This window comes from Ictalurus furcatus, chromosome 18 (assembly GCF_023375685.1).
Source record: "Ictalurus furcatus strain D&B chromosome 18, Billie_1.0, whole genome shotgun sequence".
NCBI lineage: Eukaryota > Metazoa > Chordata > Actinopteri > Siluriformes > Ictaluridae > Ictalurus > Ictalurus furcatus.
Genome location: NC_071272.1, coordinates 23,493,402 through 23,509,227, shown reverse-complemented (window position 1 = coordinate 23,509,227; position 15,826 = coordinate 23,493,402). Strand labels below are relative to the sequence as shown.

Here is a 15,826-nt window from a genome sequence, read left to right as displayed (position 1 = left end):
GCCCTGTAGAACGAGGCAGCCATCATAAACGGTAGCAGAGTGAATCATCTCACACTGAGAAGTTTGCAGCGGAAAACGTGACTTGGCTGGAGTCTGGATTTTTTTTTAGTTTGCCGTTAGGTTGGATAACTGGCAACAGAAGATAGAAAGACACAACAACTCGGATCTTTCATCAGTGACCAAAGCCTGTGATTTCAGTGGTCCTTAAAAGCAATTACTTATCGCACTGTATGACACGATCCTAATAAAATCTTGGCCAAATTCCAGAGCAGACTGTGTGATAACGCTCTCCATGTCAGATTACACAATGACGATCTTCTAACTGTAGATCTGAAATGAAGAATGAAAGAAATAAGGAATTATAGTGCTGGGCGATAAAACGATACGATGGTACCGTTACGGTGTTTTAACATGACGTTAATAGTGTGATTAAGGCGTGTACATGTCATGACTACGTTCACATGGACAGCAGTAATCTAATTACTGACCTTATTCTGAATAAGACAGTATTCTGATTAAGGTGTTTACATGAGTCGCTTTTAGAATACTCCTTTCATGTTCCTGTTTTACATGTTATAGAACATAGATCGATTAACGCTACACGTCATTACGTCACCGCGCCACGCCGTTCGACGTCCCTCCAGAATTTCACGTATCGACATACAGTTGGTCTTCGTTATGGGACCGTATACAGTTTTGGGTGTTTTTATTTTGAATTTTACGAACGCTTCAAGTGCGGTTAATTATTAGTCATGCTGTACGTGCTAATAGACGACTGCTTGAAGCCGTGGGCTGCGTCCCAAACCGCGTACTTACCTACTATATAGTAGCTGAGATGCATGTATTTCGCCTACTATACAGTAGGTAAGTTCGCGGTTTGGGACGCAGCCGTGCTCTCGTTTGCCGTAAAACGGTTGAGCGCTGCCGTGTGTGTACGTGTCCCGTCACAACACGCGGTGAAAACTCCCACACGACGTTAATAGTGAGATTAAGGTGTGTACGTGTCTGTAACGCGACTAAAACGGGAATACTCCACACGTCTTAATCCGATTTGTGTTTACTTCGAGTACGACTTTAGTCGTATTAAGGTAATAAAAAATTGCTGTTTACATGCTAGTTTCTTAATCAGAGTATCGTCTTAATCGGGTTCATATCGGATTATTGTCGTCCATGTGAACGTACTGAGATTACCTCCTGAAAACAGTGATTAGTACGGTCAATGTTATAACCGATTTAACCAAGTACTGTCTCTGTACAGTAACTGATCTAATTTATAGCGAATACTGCTATAAACGTATTTCAAATTCTGTCCACCGTGTGTTGATTTGACATCACTAGTAAACAGGAAAGGATCCGGTAGTTCAGAAGACTACGCCAAGTTGACGAGTTGCAACTTCACTTCAAATGCTGCATTGGTCACAGGGTTCTGAAAAACGCTCTCACAACAGGCAGGTTGGTTTGTATACGCCTGATGAAGGTCACTGGACCGAAACGTTGTGAACAAAGTACCGTTAGTGTGCGGGATTTTTTCGTTTTTGAGATTTGACTTGGTTTGTGGTCTTTTTTCCTACGCACCTATCCATCACCTGCAGGTGTGCAAGGTTTATTGCTGATCGCATATCATTTTAATTCGCAATACTTTAACTGGCTGTTTTGTTGTTGTTGTTGTTTGTTTTAAAGAAAATATTCAAGCCCTGGAGATATCAGCATTTCACAGTTTATCCTCCATGTACAGGTGAGCCATTAGCTAGCTAGCGGAGTCAATCTGACTGACTACCCAGATCTTTTGTTGCTTTACAGAATTGGAGCTCTGTATTCAACTTAAAATGTCACTTTAACGTTCAGTAGCTATCGTCTCTTGTGTTAAATACACCCACGTGCTGCCTAGATATAATTACCTAGCAAAAAAGGAGCATTTTGCTGGAGAGCTAACAACGTAGCGAGAAACATGCATGGATTGACATGAGCTACCAAATGTTGCTGCGAACGTTAACTTTCTTTATATACAGTTGATTACGGAGGTTATGTTCTCTCTAGAATAGCTCACTTGGTTAGTTCAATTTTTTTATTTAAAAAAAAAAAAAAAATCCTCAGATATAGAACATTTTCAGATTAGTTGTGTCAGTAGTAGAAAAAAAAAAAAAAGAAGTCTTTTGTAAAGTAGCTTTTCACCAGACGAGTTATTTACTCTAACTCGAGTGCTTTTCTTTATTACGACTTTTACGTTTACGTGAATTATTACTACGGTAGCAGTACTTTTACTCGGCTCGGTGTGTTTTGTACTCTTTCCTCCGCTGTACACAGTGCATCGATGGTTTAAAAATGTAACAGTATGATTAAACTATAAAAATGAATTGATCTACATTTTTGCTAGACCCATCCTAGTATCCCTAAACGTTCCTATAGAAAAACTGGATAAGAAGTTCCTTATTGAGATGGAACTGGTTTTTCCCCGTCCTGCTAACTCAACTCTGTCCTTTACCTTGTCCACTTATTTACCCCTTCTTAAATTCCCTCTTCTTTTTCCTTTAAATTCCAGTAAAATCTCAAGACGTGGACACATAATGACCATACACATTAATGCCTTAATAATGAAGGACGTTTTTACTTGTTTCCTTTGACTCCTTTGACTCAAGTTCGGCTCAGTTGATTATTCTCTGCACCACGTCGATAGAAGCTTTGATGAAGATCGTGTTGTCCCTGATGTAGTTCCTTTCCTTCATCTGCTCATGCGAGATGAACTTGGGGTACCCAAATCCCAGCATGCTCTCGTCCAGACAGCCCGTGCGTACGCTCCCGATCGCTCCAGGCCGAGGTCTCTGGAAGTTCTTCCAGTTGGGATCTGGGCTGAAGCTCTCGGTGACGTGCTGAGGTTTGGAGAGCGCTGGGTCGCTCTGGTCCAGCAGTGAGAAGGTGACTCGGTGAGGGAACGGCCACTCCAGCAGGCCATCGTACTCGCCCGGGAGCACTCTGATGTAGACAGACAGGTGCGTTCCTTCACCACTGCCGTTCCCACTGGGGAAGATGGAGACTTGGAGACGGTATCCATAGCGATGAGAGTAGAAAGCAGGGCTAAAGAGCTCCGAAGTGCCGTTGGAGCCGTTTCTGGTCTCCTGGAGGTGACGGCTGTAGTTGGGGACTTTCCAAAGCAAAGTGCCGTCTTGGTTTCCGGAAAGTTCCTCTACGCGACGCCGCAGCTCCCGCAGCTCGAGTCTCTGCCGATTCACAAGGCCGCAGAGTAAAGACAGGTGAGAGTGGGTGGCCTCGTCCAGGTGAAGAGGTACTGCAGGCTTCGAACACTAGCAGGAAAGGCAGAATATCCGAGTTATAACGAGTTACTAACCTAGCGCAGTGGTTCTCAAAGTGGAATTTCGTTACAGAGGTGCAAATGCATTCCATTTAATATCACATTCTTTAATTCAAACCTCGAGAACTCAAAAACTTAGTACAGCATCATATGTCAACTGGACCATAACGTGGAATGTGAATTGAAAGTTGAGGAATAGGAAGCGCTAGAGCTTAGAGAAATTATTATTAAAAGTCGGAGATCTAGTGAGCTCCGTGACAGTGATGGCTGGAAAGGGAAACTCCGTTTACTCTGTATTTGCAGCCGGCATCTTTGAACGGACAGAGCACCAGGGCGGTCTCGCAGCTCTCCTTAACGTGAGTCATTAAATCCTCTCGGGCGATGCCGTGTGTGCCACAGCTGTTGGGGCACTGCACTGGGACGCGTGGACACTGGATCTGATGATGCTGTTTAAAATAAAAAAACAATTTTGTTTTTTAAAAAAAAGTAAAAAGATTTGCAGACAAAGGAAAACGTTTGGACGTTTGAGAACACTTGCCTTTTTTTTTTTTTTTTTTAATTAAAAAATGACAAAATACAGCATGTTAACATTCTCAATATTGCTCACTGTGTAAAAAGATCAACCTTAGCTCACAGACCTGAATGGTGTCGTAGAGGAACTCTTTGGTACAGTATTTGCAGGGGAGTTTGCGCTTGGGGCATTCAGACAGGCTGTGCTGGGTCAGCAATCTGCGCACCATACGAGCCCCACACTTATTCTCACAGTACACGCTCTCCTCCGGACACATGTCCTGGTGCCTCTGTTACAGGACGGAGACGTTTATCATTCACATTGTAATTTACATTGTTGTCTTTTTTTTTTTTTACTCATTTGTCTTCAGTGACAGCTTTATTCGTGGATCCAGGGTTTATCCAGGCACAATGCAGGAATGCACCCTGGGTAGGACACCAGTCCATCACAGGGCTACACTCAGGCATTCACACACACACACACACACCCCAAGTTGTGTCAACAAATTTACTGACAAATATAAAAGTCTTGGGACGACTCTTTGCTTTCACCAATCATGAGGGGTTTCTTGTGTGACATCATGGTAACGAAAAGCCTTTTCATAGTCCATCAGTTTACTAACCCAGCTGATATCGATGTGCACAGATAGGAGGTATAATTACTGTCGATGGTTCCTTGCCTTGGAGAGCTGCTTTCTCTTAGCATGTCCCCCCCCCCCGTGTCATTCCTCTTTAATACATATAACTTCATTTATGGACTTGAATGTTTGGATTTCTTTATATTTGTGGATTTCTTGAGTCAATACCGCTGTCTGGTGAAAATTTCATGTGAACAGCCTCATTGGAAATGAGTATATGTATACTGTGCAAACGTTTTAGGCACCCTATTTTATTTTTTTCCTATAGATTTTTTTTTTATTTTATGACTCTGAGTCAGTACAAAAAAACGTTAGTTTTCCAACACAAAATTAAAATGTTACAGAAAAAATGTTTGTACGTCCGTAAAAGAAAGCAGCATATTACGCAAGACCACTTTTCAAAAACGTCCCAGCTCATTTCCTTATAAAACTGCACTAACTGTACCAGAGACTAGTAATAATTGTTTTTTAAGCAAAGGGCTGTCACACCCAGTATCAACTCTGTTTCATTTATTTCTGTCTAATGCTCTTTATTGTATTTTATTTTAAAATGTAGAAAATTTTTCTTCATTATGTTTGAAGGCATCTTTGCTTCACAGCATTTCTCCGCACGTGCCGAAGACTATCGCACAGCACTGCGTAACAGAAGTATTCTACTGATTTGTGCTGCATTTTTACAACAGGCATGATGGTCAGAGAGGCACGTTTATTCGTTTTCTGATCACATGGAATGGCGACTTCGCAGAGGTTTTAGGGCGTCTGTAAGGTCCGACCTCGTGTGCTTCCCCGGTGAACTCCTCAGCGCAGTGGTCACAGCGCAGCTTTCTCTTGGTGCAGTCATACTGCAGGTGCTGAGGAAGATCACGCCTCAGCAGTTTCATCATGCAGCGGTTAGGACACGGCACCACGTTATACGCACATACCATAAGATGGGTCTAAAACACAGACACAGACAAAGAGATTGATGAGGTGTCATTGCAATGAAAATAGTTAAAAGACGGTGGAAGTTCGGTAAAGGTAGACGTTTTGAAATTTCTCGGGTCCATCCTAAAACACGTGCAAAAAGATGAGCTGTGTGAATTGCCAGGCGATATGATTGACAGCTAAGTAGCTACGGGTTGGATGTTGGTGCCCCACATCACTTGGAACAGTACAGTGGCACAGTTTAACAGTTAGCCAGAATCTACGATCCAGCGGTTATTGTTTGAGTGACTTTGTAGACGTGCTGAAAAATCCAGCTTAGTCTGACCGGCTAAGAAAACACAGGCCGAGCTTCTCAAACTGGTACATCGTCTTTGCTAGTTATCTTTAGCATCCATATGACATGAATAGACTGGATAAATGTTTTGAGATTTTCTAAATGCCATACTACTGGTTTTTTTCCCCCCTTAAAAGTCATTTTTTCCGAATAGCATTAGTAGCTAGTAGTCAGAAGGTGTATCCTTTTTATAAGCACTTACCAGCTGGAAAATATGGCCTACCAGTTTGACCAGCTCAGAAAACATGGCCTGCCGGTTTGGTAGCTGGTCAGACCAAGCTGGATTTTTAAACAAGGAAAACAAAAACAAACAAACAAAAAAAACTAAAACAGATGGCACAAGAGAAAAGCCTTCGCCTTATTGTTGCGTGATCATGAGGTCAAATCCAACGCTGCCAAATCCATCCATGGTCCAAAGCCAAGGGAGCAAAAGTAGCCATGCTATCATGTGGGAGGGGCATACTTTCTCTGCCCTTGTCAATCACAGTGACACTAGCCAGCTGTGATCCCATCCCATGAGATAGCGCTTTCTGCCCAGCGCGTTACTCTGCTCCGTGACACAGCACGAGCAGCAGTATGAAAAGATGTTGCGGTTGTTTTCTCGTCTCAGAGGAAGCGCGCGTTAGCCTTCAGCCTGGCTGGTGGGTTGGAATTGGCAGGCGACCAGATTAAGAGAAAATGTCTTTCTGTTTATGAAAACTTATACAAAACATTATTAACACTGAACTCCTTGAATAAACTTTCTATTGACTTACAAATATCTCAATTAAAGAAAAACTATATATATATTTTCTTAATGAAATGACTTTATTGGTGCTCACTTTTAAGTCTGTACAAACCGAATGTAGTTGATGCACTCGGTCAGGGTGTATTTATGTCATCGCTTTGTATAAACAAATCAAAATCTACAATCAGCAGCTGTCTTCTTCATAACGAGTCTGAACAAGGCGTGATCTCTGCCTTTCACGGTTCTCAGCGTCCTCAGTGTTTAGAGCCTGCATGGTCTTCCCGTGATAACATCAGCCTAATGTTCTGATAGCTAAATGGCAGAAGATCATAACCGTGATGAAACTTAATAGCCTCCTCTGAAACAGGTCAAATTATAACTTTATGAATGCGAGAGTGCCGAAACTCCTTCTGAGAGCAAAACGTTTTCATTTATCGCACTTGCCATCTTTTCTATTTTTTTCCATCGTTAAATTAAAAAGACGCAGTAATAACGTAAACCTACGGTTAGGTTACTGTTACCACCCTGAGGTTGATTATTTTCCAACAGCAGCACATCCTGCAGTGTTTTTTCCCCCCAGCAATTTCTCAGCAATTACAGTTCTTTATTTACTGATGAACAACACTTGTTTTTGTTTTTTTTTCTCCCTTGTTTGATCTGGTTATCGCTTATGTTAAAGCAGCTGTAAAAAGCATCTGTCGTTCCTTCAGCGTTCTCAAACGCAGCTTGTCATGTTACTAAGAAACCAGAACGTACAAACTCCAAAAGTGCTGACACTGGAGTCTCCGTCCATAAATGCTAGACACAAATCTTATAGAAAACGTCATGATGTCAACTATTATACGTTGTTCTTCGATAAATATCGACATGTTCTTAAAATGAATCATTATTAGGTTTAAATTACATGGATCCATACAAGTTCCTGTAAACTATCCGTAACTACCTGTTAGAACGAGTGTGTTAATATAAGCATATCTGAATTACCGATGGCACGAGTGTCAGAGCTGCGGTTACAGAACATTCATCACTACTTTCCGACCAATCAGATCAGCGCTTTTAGCACATTATTTAGCTAAAAATCAGACCACACATTTAACTAAAACATCAAAACCCTTCAGAAAATGCAGTGAGTCTTTGTGTGTGTTTTTTTTTTTTACCTGAAGTTGTTTATTCTGTGCTGACCAGCGGCAACCCTCCTCACTGTGAATGCATCGGATGGGCAGAGCCAGAATCTGCTGCTCCAACTCTACATCCGGAAAAATCTACACAGCACATTACAATCCATTTTGTTACACATGACAGAATAGAAAGATTTGCAAATGGTAAATAAAAAGAAAAATGGATATTGGTCAAGTACATTTATTCACTAATATTTACGGAGAGGTGCTGAGGTCACATGGTGGCTATTTAATAAAATATATATATTTGTTTTAAAAGGTGTGGCTACGGCTCCCGAGTGGCACTACAGAAAGCGATCACCCTATTGTACAGAGATCGGGAGTTCGGATCCCCACAGTGCCACAGCCATCCACGGCCGGGACACAAGAGAGCAAAACTGACCCTGCAGATAGCACGTCCCTGGTTGGTAGCGGTCGTGTGATGGGGAGGAGTCAGCGGGAGGGAGGGAATTCGCAGGTGACCAAATTAAGGAGAAAAATTGTGAGAAATCCAAAAAAAGGGCATGACCGTAAGTTAATATACTGTATCGAGGCCAAGAGTTGAGCTTCTCAACTGTACTGTCGCCGTCTTGTGGCCGCAAAGTACTTAACTCGTTGCACCTATCGCATTTTGAAACGAGTTCGACAGAAAGCAATCGGAGGAATTCGATCACTACTGTAGGTTTCTACAGAAATGTTAACAGTAGAATGAGTGTATTGAAGTGCACCTATTATGGTTTTTCAAATATTACCTTTCATGCAGTGTGTTATAGAGCTGCTTGTGAATGTAAAAACGTCTGCAAAGTTAAAAAAAAAAAAAAAATTCAAAGCGCACGACCAACGGAGTAACTGACTCCCAAAAGAAGGGACCGATTATGAACAGCTGAAACGAGTCGTTAGTGATTCCAGACTTTACTTCCTGTCCTGACCTATGCAGGTCTGTAACAAAAAAGCCCCGCCTCTGATCTTCATCGGGTGCTCGCTGATAGCGGCAGGCCGATCACAACAGACTGGGACGTCTGACCAATCAGAGCAGAGTATGCTCTCTGAAAGGAGGAGTTTAAAGCGAATCCTTTAGAACGGATCATTTAACGAGTCGTTTGTGACACTGAGGGGGGGGAAAAAAAGGTAACGCTGAAATTTAAATTATGAGCACGTTAAAGTGTTTTTTGACCTCGGATGCGCGTAAATCTACTGTACGAGACATTTAAAACAAACTTAGGCACGTTTCAAAACCGTAATAGGTGCACTTTAATATAAACCCTGCAGCCAGAACTACTGTCTGACTACTACTGTTACTAAACACCTTCTGACCAATCAGAATCGAGCATTCAGTAGCGCTGTGGTGCAATATAAATGAACCACCATATCACCTCGGTGGTGAAGTTTCCAACTGACCATGGTGAGAGAGTGCAGTGTAAACGTAGATTGATTAAAAAATAAATAAATAAATAATAAAAAAAAAATCACCACAATTAAACCCGAGTGCTAGGACTGAGGAGTGCAGCAAACTGTACTCCAAGACATGTTAACTTTGTGAGCTGAAATCTCTTCCGGTGATGTGATGCGGAACGTAAAACACTCACTTTAGCGTAGTCGAGAGGTAGCTGGTCCTCTGGGCACTTGAACACACCCGCACTGTAGGGAGAAAAAAAAAACAACAACCATGCAGAGCAAGTGAAAAACAGAGTCAAGCATTAACAGTAATGACTGTAAAAAGTTTTCAGAATTCATTTGAAGACGTGATGAGTTTCGCCGTCGATCAACAACGGATCGTGACTGTAGAGTTAAGCGTGGCAGGCTGACGTGATTTACACAGCCTCAGACAAAACGAAGTGGAGAAAATAACGCGCTTGACTAATGCTATAGGCTACCACCTAGTGAATTCTTAGAGCAAGCCTGTATTCGGCAGCTGAGCGTCGACACACAGTCGTCCAGTGTACAGTCTAGCAACACCTTTCGAGCGCTTTTAGACATAATGCTATTTGATACGGCAGGCGAGTTTCCTGAAGATCCAATATCGTTAACCAGGGTTGCCATGTTTCAGCAAAAGTCACACAAAAGACCCGAAACTGGCCGACTAGCATCAGTGATGTCTTTAATTATTTCGCATCTTACAGGTAAAAGAAAAGCAGCTCTATAATTACAAATAAACAACAAGTATAAATCAGAACGACGAGCTTAAAAAGGCTTCACTTTGCCTTAACGTCTTAAACTCTCTCTCAGGATCTTTCAACACGTCCAGACTTCCATTCCTCACTCTCATACCTGCATACGTTTCCTTTTAACGTCACTGTAACGACTGAATAATCAGTAGTAGTTACTGAACAGCTGAATAATGAACCGAAAAACACAAAATCATTACACTGAAAACCTCTCATTACAGATTAGAGCGAATGCTTTTGTTTTAAATCCGAAAACCGCAAACTATTTGGGATTCAGCCACAGAAAAAGTAACACCTGGTGCTCCTGCTCCACCCTGATTAGCGTAATTAGCCTCACTGGTACCCATTATGACTGCATATGACCACGTAACGCTGTTATGTGAAAGAACACACTTTGTGCTGCGTTTGTGGATTATTTTGGATTATTTTCCCCTAACGGCACGGCCTGAAGTGTTTCATTCCTCTTATAATCAGTGATTTGACAATATTTGTACATTAGGATGGTAACCGTGTCGTGTTGCCTGCGATGAACGCATCGTGTCGTGACCAAACAGCAAGAAAAATTGCACGTAATGCACGTAACAGAGTCTTCCATTAATATTGGCACCCTCGGTTTAAACATGCGCAAAGAAGGCTGTGAAGAAACGTCTTTACTGTTTAACCTTTTCATCTTTTGCTCATAAAAATTCACAAAAATACTCTGCTCTCATGGACAGCAAACACAACAGGTTTAACATTATATATACACATATATGAAATATAAATAATGGTGCGAATATTCATGGAGGGCACTGTAGATGGCAAATAAAATGATTCTGTAACCAAAAAAAAAAAAAAAGTTAAATACACAAAGCTTCGTTGTTATCGTTTCCATAGTAACACAGGGACTTGTATGGTGGGCGCTCGACATGTAGAGACTAAATGTGCGTCATTGTTGATGTGCTTTTCTCATGTTATTTTCTTTAAGGAGAAATGTATTGCGCATTTCTGGAAGGGGTCTGCAGTATTAGCGCTTAACCGTCCGAGGCGAAGTTAAGTAATTAGGTTTCCTGCCGTGGGAAAGCCTTCAGGACAGATGGCTTTCAGCTTTCTTGGGAATATGCCACGCTGCATTTAAAAAAAAAAATAAAAAAAAAACTTTATAATCTCAAGAAAGGGAAAAATAATGGTGAGAGAAAAAAAGTATTTATTGCTGCTACACTGTAAGAGACAACAGGAACCAACTTGCTTTGTAGACTCCACGACATTAACCGTAACTAGAAGTGATCATTTTTTATTTTTTTTACATTCTTCATGACGTCTCGTTCTTTAATAAATCACACCACCTTGTCTTTGATTATCTTCACATAACAGCATGCCGTGTTCAGTTGTTCCCCCCCCTCACTTAACATCTCAACCGTCACGATCAGATCTCACGGTGACGGCAGCTGTGTGTGTGGCCAGACGTGCGGATAAACTGTGTTTGTTTGTTTGTTCATTCATTTTTAATATGTTGGTTTGTTTCTTCGATTGTTGAACAAATTCTTTATTGTAATATTTTGCTGGATTTTTGATTTCCGTGTGCCGGAAGCCGTAATCATCGAGATTAAAACAACAACAACAACAACAACAACAAAAAAAAAAAACAGGCTTGAAATATTTCACTTTGTGTGCAAGGAATCCAGAATAGATGAAAGTTCTTTCACGTTTTGAATTAAATTACAGGAAAAACAAAACAAACAAACAAACAAAAAAAAACACCACAAACAAACTTAATCCACGATATTCCAGGTTTTTGAGATGCACCTCTACAGTCTGTTTTAAGATTGTACACAGAAACGGTAATGGTTCATTGAGAGACAGCTGAAGAACCCTTAACGGTTCCATAAATTTGACCTTTTTAACCTAATAGTTAGTTGGTGATGAGGCAGTTTTTGCCGTGTGTGCGTGCGTGTGTGTGTGTGTGTGTGTGTGTGTGTGTGTGTGTGTGTGTCTCTCTCTCTCTCTCGTGTCCTGATCTGTTCTTCACATAACGTACATTCGTGTCTAAAAACTGTCACGAAGGATGCTGGGAGCTCGTCGACCCTGCTACTCCGTCACCGTGCTCCAGGACCTGCGTCTAACCCGTCGTGTACACAGAGAAACCCTGATAACCAACTTTAATGTTTAATGCAGAAGATAACTCAGAACCAATCAGAGACGAGATCGTTTCATGTCTCGAGTCTGTTTTGTTTATCATCATTTTTTTTCTAAGTAATTATCCTGTAATTAATCAAACCCATCTCATGTTACACGGGTCCGGCTCACGTGAGTCTTTATTAAGCAAGCTGGGGATAAAAGAGGTGCGGCGACTCGCGTTTCGACTCATAAGCCAGCACGCCTTCTGTTTGCAGACTGCATAAAAATAACAATAAGACTATTACTGAACACACATCGCGAATACGACGCCGCTGCACAAATAACCCAGAGTAAAGCAGAAACCTGTTCCTTGCCGTCAGGTATGCGTTAGACTGATAACACGAGCGAAACTTCTCGGCCATAACCGCGATAACATCGGCGTGAACAATGAGCGCCGCTGTTACAATACAGTCTTTTAGAGGCATTTCAAATTTCACTCGAGAAAGCAACTCGCCCGACTGCATGTTTAAGAAGACTCGCTGATGACGTCGACGTGAAATCGGGGTCACTGACGGGACGCGGTGGTGCGAAATTACGCGGAAGCGAATGATTAACCGATTCCTCAGGATGTTCCTGGTGCCCTTAGGAATGAATGAATACAGTTTCAATGAAACCACTTTAAATATCTGCAGGGCCTGTGAAGTCGGTGTCGCAGGACCGCCATTTAATCCGTCACGTACACAAATAAAGCCGAGCCGGTAACCAGCGTTCATGTTTGCGGCGGAGATTTTCTGGCGTGTCATTTAGAAACGACTGAATACGCTTCCCAAAATAAACCGGTCGTAGCCGAGGAGCCGAGCAGGAAATAAACACGGAGCTTTTGTTCCATTATTCGCCAGCCTGTTCTCGTGAGAAATTCAAACATACGAGAACGACACGGTCGTCTGATTTCATACGGATAAAGTCGTAGGACGAGGTGCGAGCGCTGTGCCCGCACCTAACCTTAACCGTTGCATCATTTCAAACAAATTGAGGCGTGTGAATTGTTGGAAATTTGCAAATGAGACCACAAAAACCACCGCAGTGTGCAAATGTATTCCTTGGGTTGAGCTAAATGATGGGGGTTTTTTTTTTTTTTTTTTTAAACATCATCATCTGTCATGTTGCTCTACCGGTTTTGCTCGAATTCACGGCATGAGCGTTTGCCTGTAACTGACACTTGTAGGTCACGGCTGCCTTTAATGTTAAAAGATAAACAGTACCTAATCCAGACCTACCGGCTTATTGTCTTTTGCATACATATTAACACAAGGACTCACCATCCACTTTATTAGGAACACCTGTACACTTGCTCAATTATTACGCAAATACAGATCAAGAGCTTCAACATCAAACCTCTGAACTGGGGGAAAAACATGATCAGAAACTGCTCGTCTCCTGGGATTTTACACCATACGCTCACTTCAGATTCCTGTTCTTGGCTGACCGGAGCGGAACGCCATGTGGTCTTCTGCCGTTTTCGCTCATCCGCCTCAAAGTCTGGTGTGTCGCAAGTTCCGAGATGCTTTTCTGCTCTTGTAAAGAGTTGCTGTAACCTTCTGGGCAGCTCAGACCAGTCTGAACATTCTCCTATGACCTCTCTCAAGACCTCAACGAGGCATTTCTTCCTGCAGAACTGGACGTTTTTGGTTTTCACACCATTCTGTGTAAACCTGTCGTGTGTTAAAATCCCAGCAGTTTCTGAAATATCAAAACCCGTCCGTCTGGCACCAACCACCACGTCACGGTCAAAGGCACCGAAATCCCATTTTAATCATGTTCTGATGAACATTAACTGAAGCTCTTGACCTGTATCTGCGTGATTTTATGCACTGTCCTGCTGCCACATGATCGGCTTTGTGGACAGCCTGACCATCACAGCCATACATGCTTGTCGAACATCCCATTCTAGATTTAGTTCTGCGTTGTTGTTATAACAACAACAACCACCTCCACTCTTCTAGGAAGTCTTTCCACTAGATTTTGGAGCACGGCTGTGGGGATTTCAGCCACAAAAGCATTAGTGACATCAGGAATTGATGTCTCGAGTGCAGTCGTTGTTCCAGTTCATCCCAAGTGTTCAATGGGGTTGAGGTCAGGGCTCTGCTCAACACACTCGAGATCCTGCAATCCAACTCTGGCAAACCATGTCTTCCTGGAGCTCGCTTTGTGTACAGGGGCATTGCCATGCTGGGACAGGTTTGTTTCCCTGCTCCAGTGAAAGGAATATGAGGGAAATCCATATGGCTGTGATGGTCAGGTGTCCAAACTTTTGGCCTTACAGTGTGTGCAGTGGATGAACAGCCGACATTATAAACATTTTTTAAGTGCAAAACTGAAACGAAAACTACCAAAAAAAAAAACAACAAAAAAAAAGAGATTATTTTCCAAAACAGAATTAAGTGCAAAAATGATTAATAAATATGCAACAAACGATATAAATGTAGTCACGTGGTAACTAAGACCAAAAGAAAGCATGCACTAGGGCAGGGGTTCCCAAACTTTTCCAGGGCAAGGCCCCCTAAATGGCATCAACATTTGCCCGAGGCCCCCCTTTTGCAAGATGTCTTGAAAACACATTAAAAATACAGACTTCTAAATATATCCCCCCCTTTTTTTTAAAATTAATAATTACATCTTTACATTAGGAATTGATTGTGTGTGTGTGTGTGTGTGTGTGGTTGTCAGAGTGAGAAAGAAAAAATCATGTATTTATTTATTTTTCACACCAAATTATTGAGACCCCCCGGGCGCCCCCTGGCGGCCCCCACTTTGAAAACCACTACACTAGGTCAGACACCTCCCAGGCTACTAGTGCACTAAGTAGTACGCTTACCTAGTACAGTACCTACAATAGTGTCCTTGTGTGTTTATGTGCTATTTAGTGCAGTAGTATGGACTTTCGGGTGTAGCCAAGATGGGGGAAAAAACCCCAAAAAGGAGCTCACCTGTAAGTGAATAAACTGTTCTGAAAGGTTAACATTGAGCACACACTTACCTGAGAAACTCCTGGAGGCAGGTATCACAGAACCTGTGTCCGCAGGTGGACACCTGCACCGGCTCCCTCATCGGCTTGTTGCACAAAGGACACAGGAGGCGGCGTCTCGGTCGCTCGAGAAATTTATAATCTAAACCTGGCATAACAGCGTGTTTATAGAACAAAACCCCACGTTAAAATAGTCTTGACTTCTGATACACTGAAGCTGAACGGTTTAACTCGTGTTCCACCCGCGTGTTCACCTAAAACAACCGACCGAGCGCGTCGTCAGTGTTGTTATTGTGTGACATTTCCGGATTCAAGGTGCTCCAGAACACAGGAATGTGTAATTTGAGGCACCTGATTGGGTACCGCCCCTTCACTGAAGGGGGAGGGGCTGGGGTTTTGTCCTAAAATACAGGACAAACTCTTCACTTAGACACAACGAGTGTTTATCTCCTTTCTTTAATTCGTTGAAAGAAGACATGACTGACAAGACTCCTGTCCAATTTCTGACCAATTCACTTATACAGTGTTCAATTAACACCTTCATTAAAGTACACCTGGGTATACTTTTTTTTTTTTTTTTTTTTTTTTTTACCAGAGGTCAAACAATGGAATGTTTGTGTTCAGCATTGAATTTTTGTGTGATGTCACACTAGACTGTAATGCTTAATGACTCGTATGAAAGTAGACACTCAGGGTTTTAAGAATTTGCATAATTTTTTCACAAGTATTTCTTAAACAACCTAGCCTACTAGCTATCAATGTTATCATTTTATCGTGGCAGTTGTAAACTAGAGGCCGACCGATCGTGGGTTTTCCCCGATACCCGATAACTAAGTCGTGCGGTACCTACCTACCTGCCGATAACCGTTTAATCAACCGGTCGTTTTTAAAATCGAAACTGAATGAAAACACGACACTGGAAGTAAAATATTGCTGACCTTT

The 15,826-nt window shown here is 42.1% G+C and overlaps 1 protein-coding gene across 2 annotated transcripts; it reads right to left on the bottom strand.

Annotated features, from left to right (window-relative positions):
- Positions 1 to 243: 243 nt before the first annotated feature.
- On the bottom strand, positions 244 to 15,384 carry traf4b (tnf receptor-associated factor 4b). 2 transcript variants are annotated; one of them, XM_053648047.1, is made up of 8 exons: positions 14,897 to 15,384; positions 9,184 to 9,235; positions 7,598 to 7,702; positions 5,229 to 5,390; positions 3,946 to 4,107; positions 3,598 to 3,753; positions 2,609 to 3,299; positions 247 to 330 (listed from the first exon to the last, which is right to left on the bottom strand). In XM_053648047.1, the coding sequence occupies exons 1-7, from the start codon at positions 15,037 to 15,039 to the stop codon at positions 2,643 to 2,645; spliced, it is 1,437 nt and encodes a 478-aa protein (XP_053504022.1). In that variant the 5' UTR covers positions 15,040 to 15,384; the 3' UTR covers positions 247 to 330; positions 2,609 to 2,642. The 2 variants fall into 2 exon arrangements, with proteins under 2 accessions (XP_053504021.1, XP_053504022.1); XM_053648046.1 differs by having other exon boundaries at positions 244 to 3,299.
- Positions 15,385 to 15,826: the final 442 nt, after the last annotated feature.

Bases quoted from the DNA above. Each gene is read 5' to 3' on its own strand.
- traf4b (XM_053648046.1), bottom strand. From the start codon at position 15,039: ATGCCAGGTTTAGATTATAAATTTCTCGAGCGACCGAGACGCCGCCTC. The intron at 4,108-5,228 runs GTCGGACCTTAC...GTCCTGTAACAG, and splicing joins TCACCGGGGAAGCACACGAG to AGGCACCAGGACATGTGTCC. The intron at 3,300-3,597 runs GTAAACGGAGTT...CTTTCCTGCTAG, and splicing joins ATGCCGGCTGCAAATACAGA to TGTTCGAAGCCTGCAGTACC.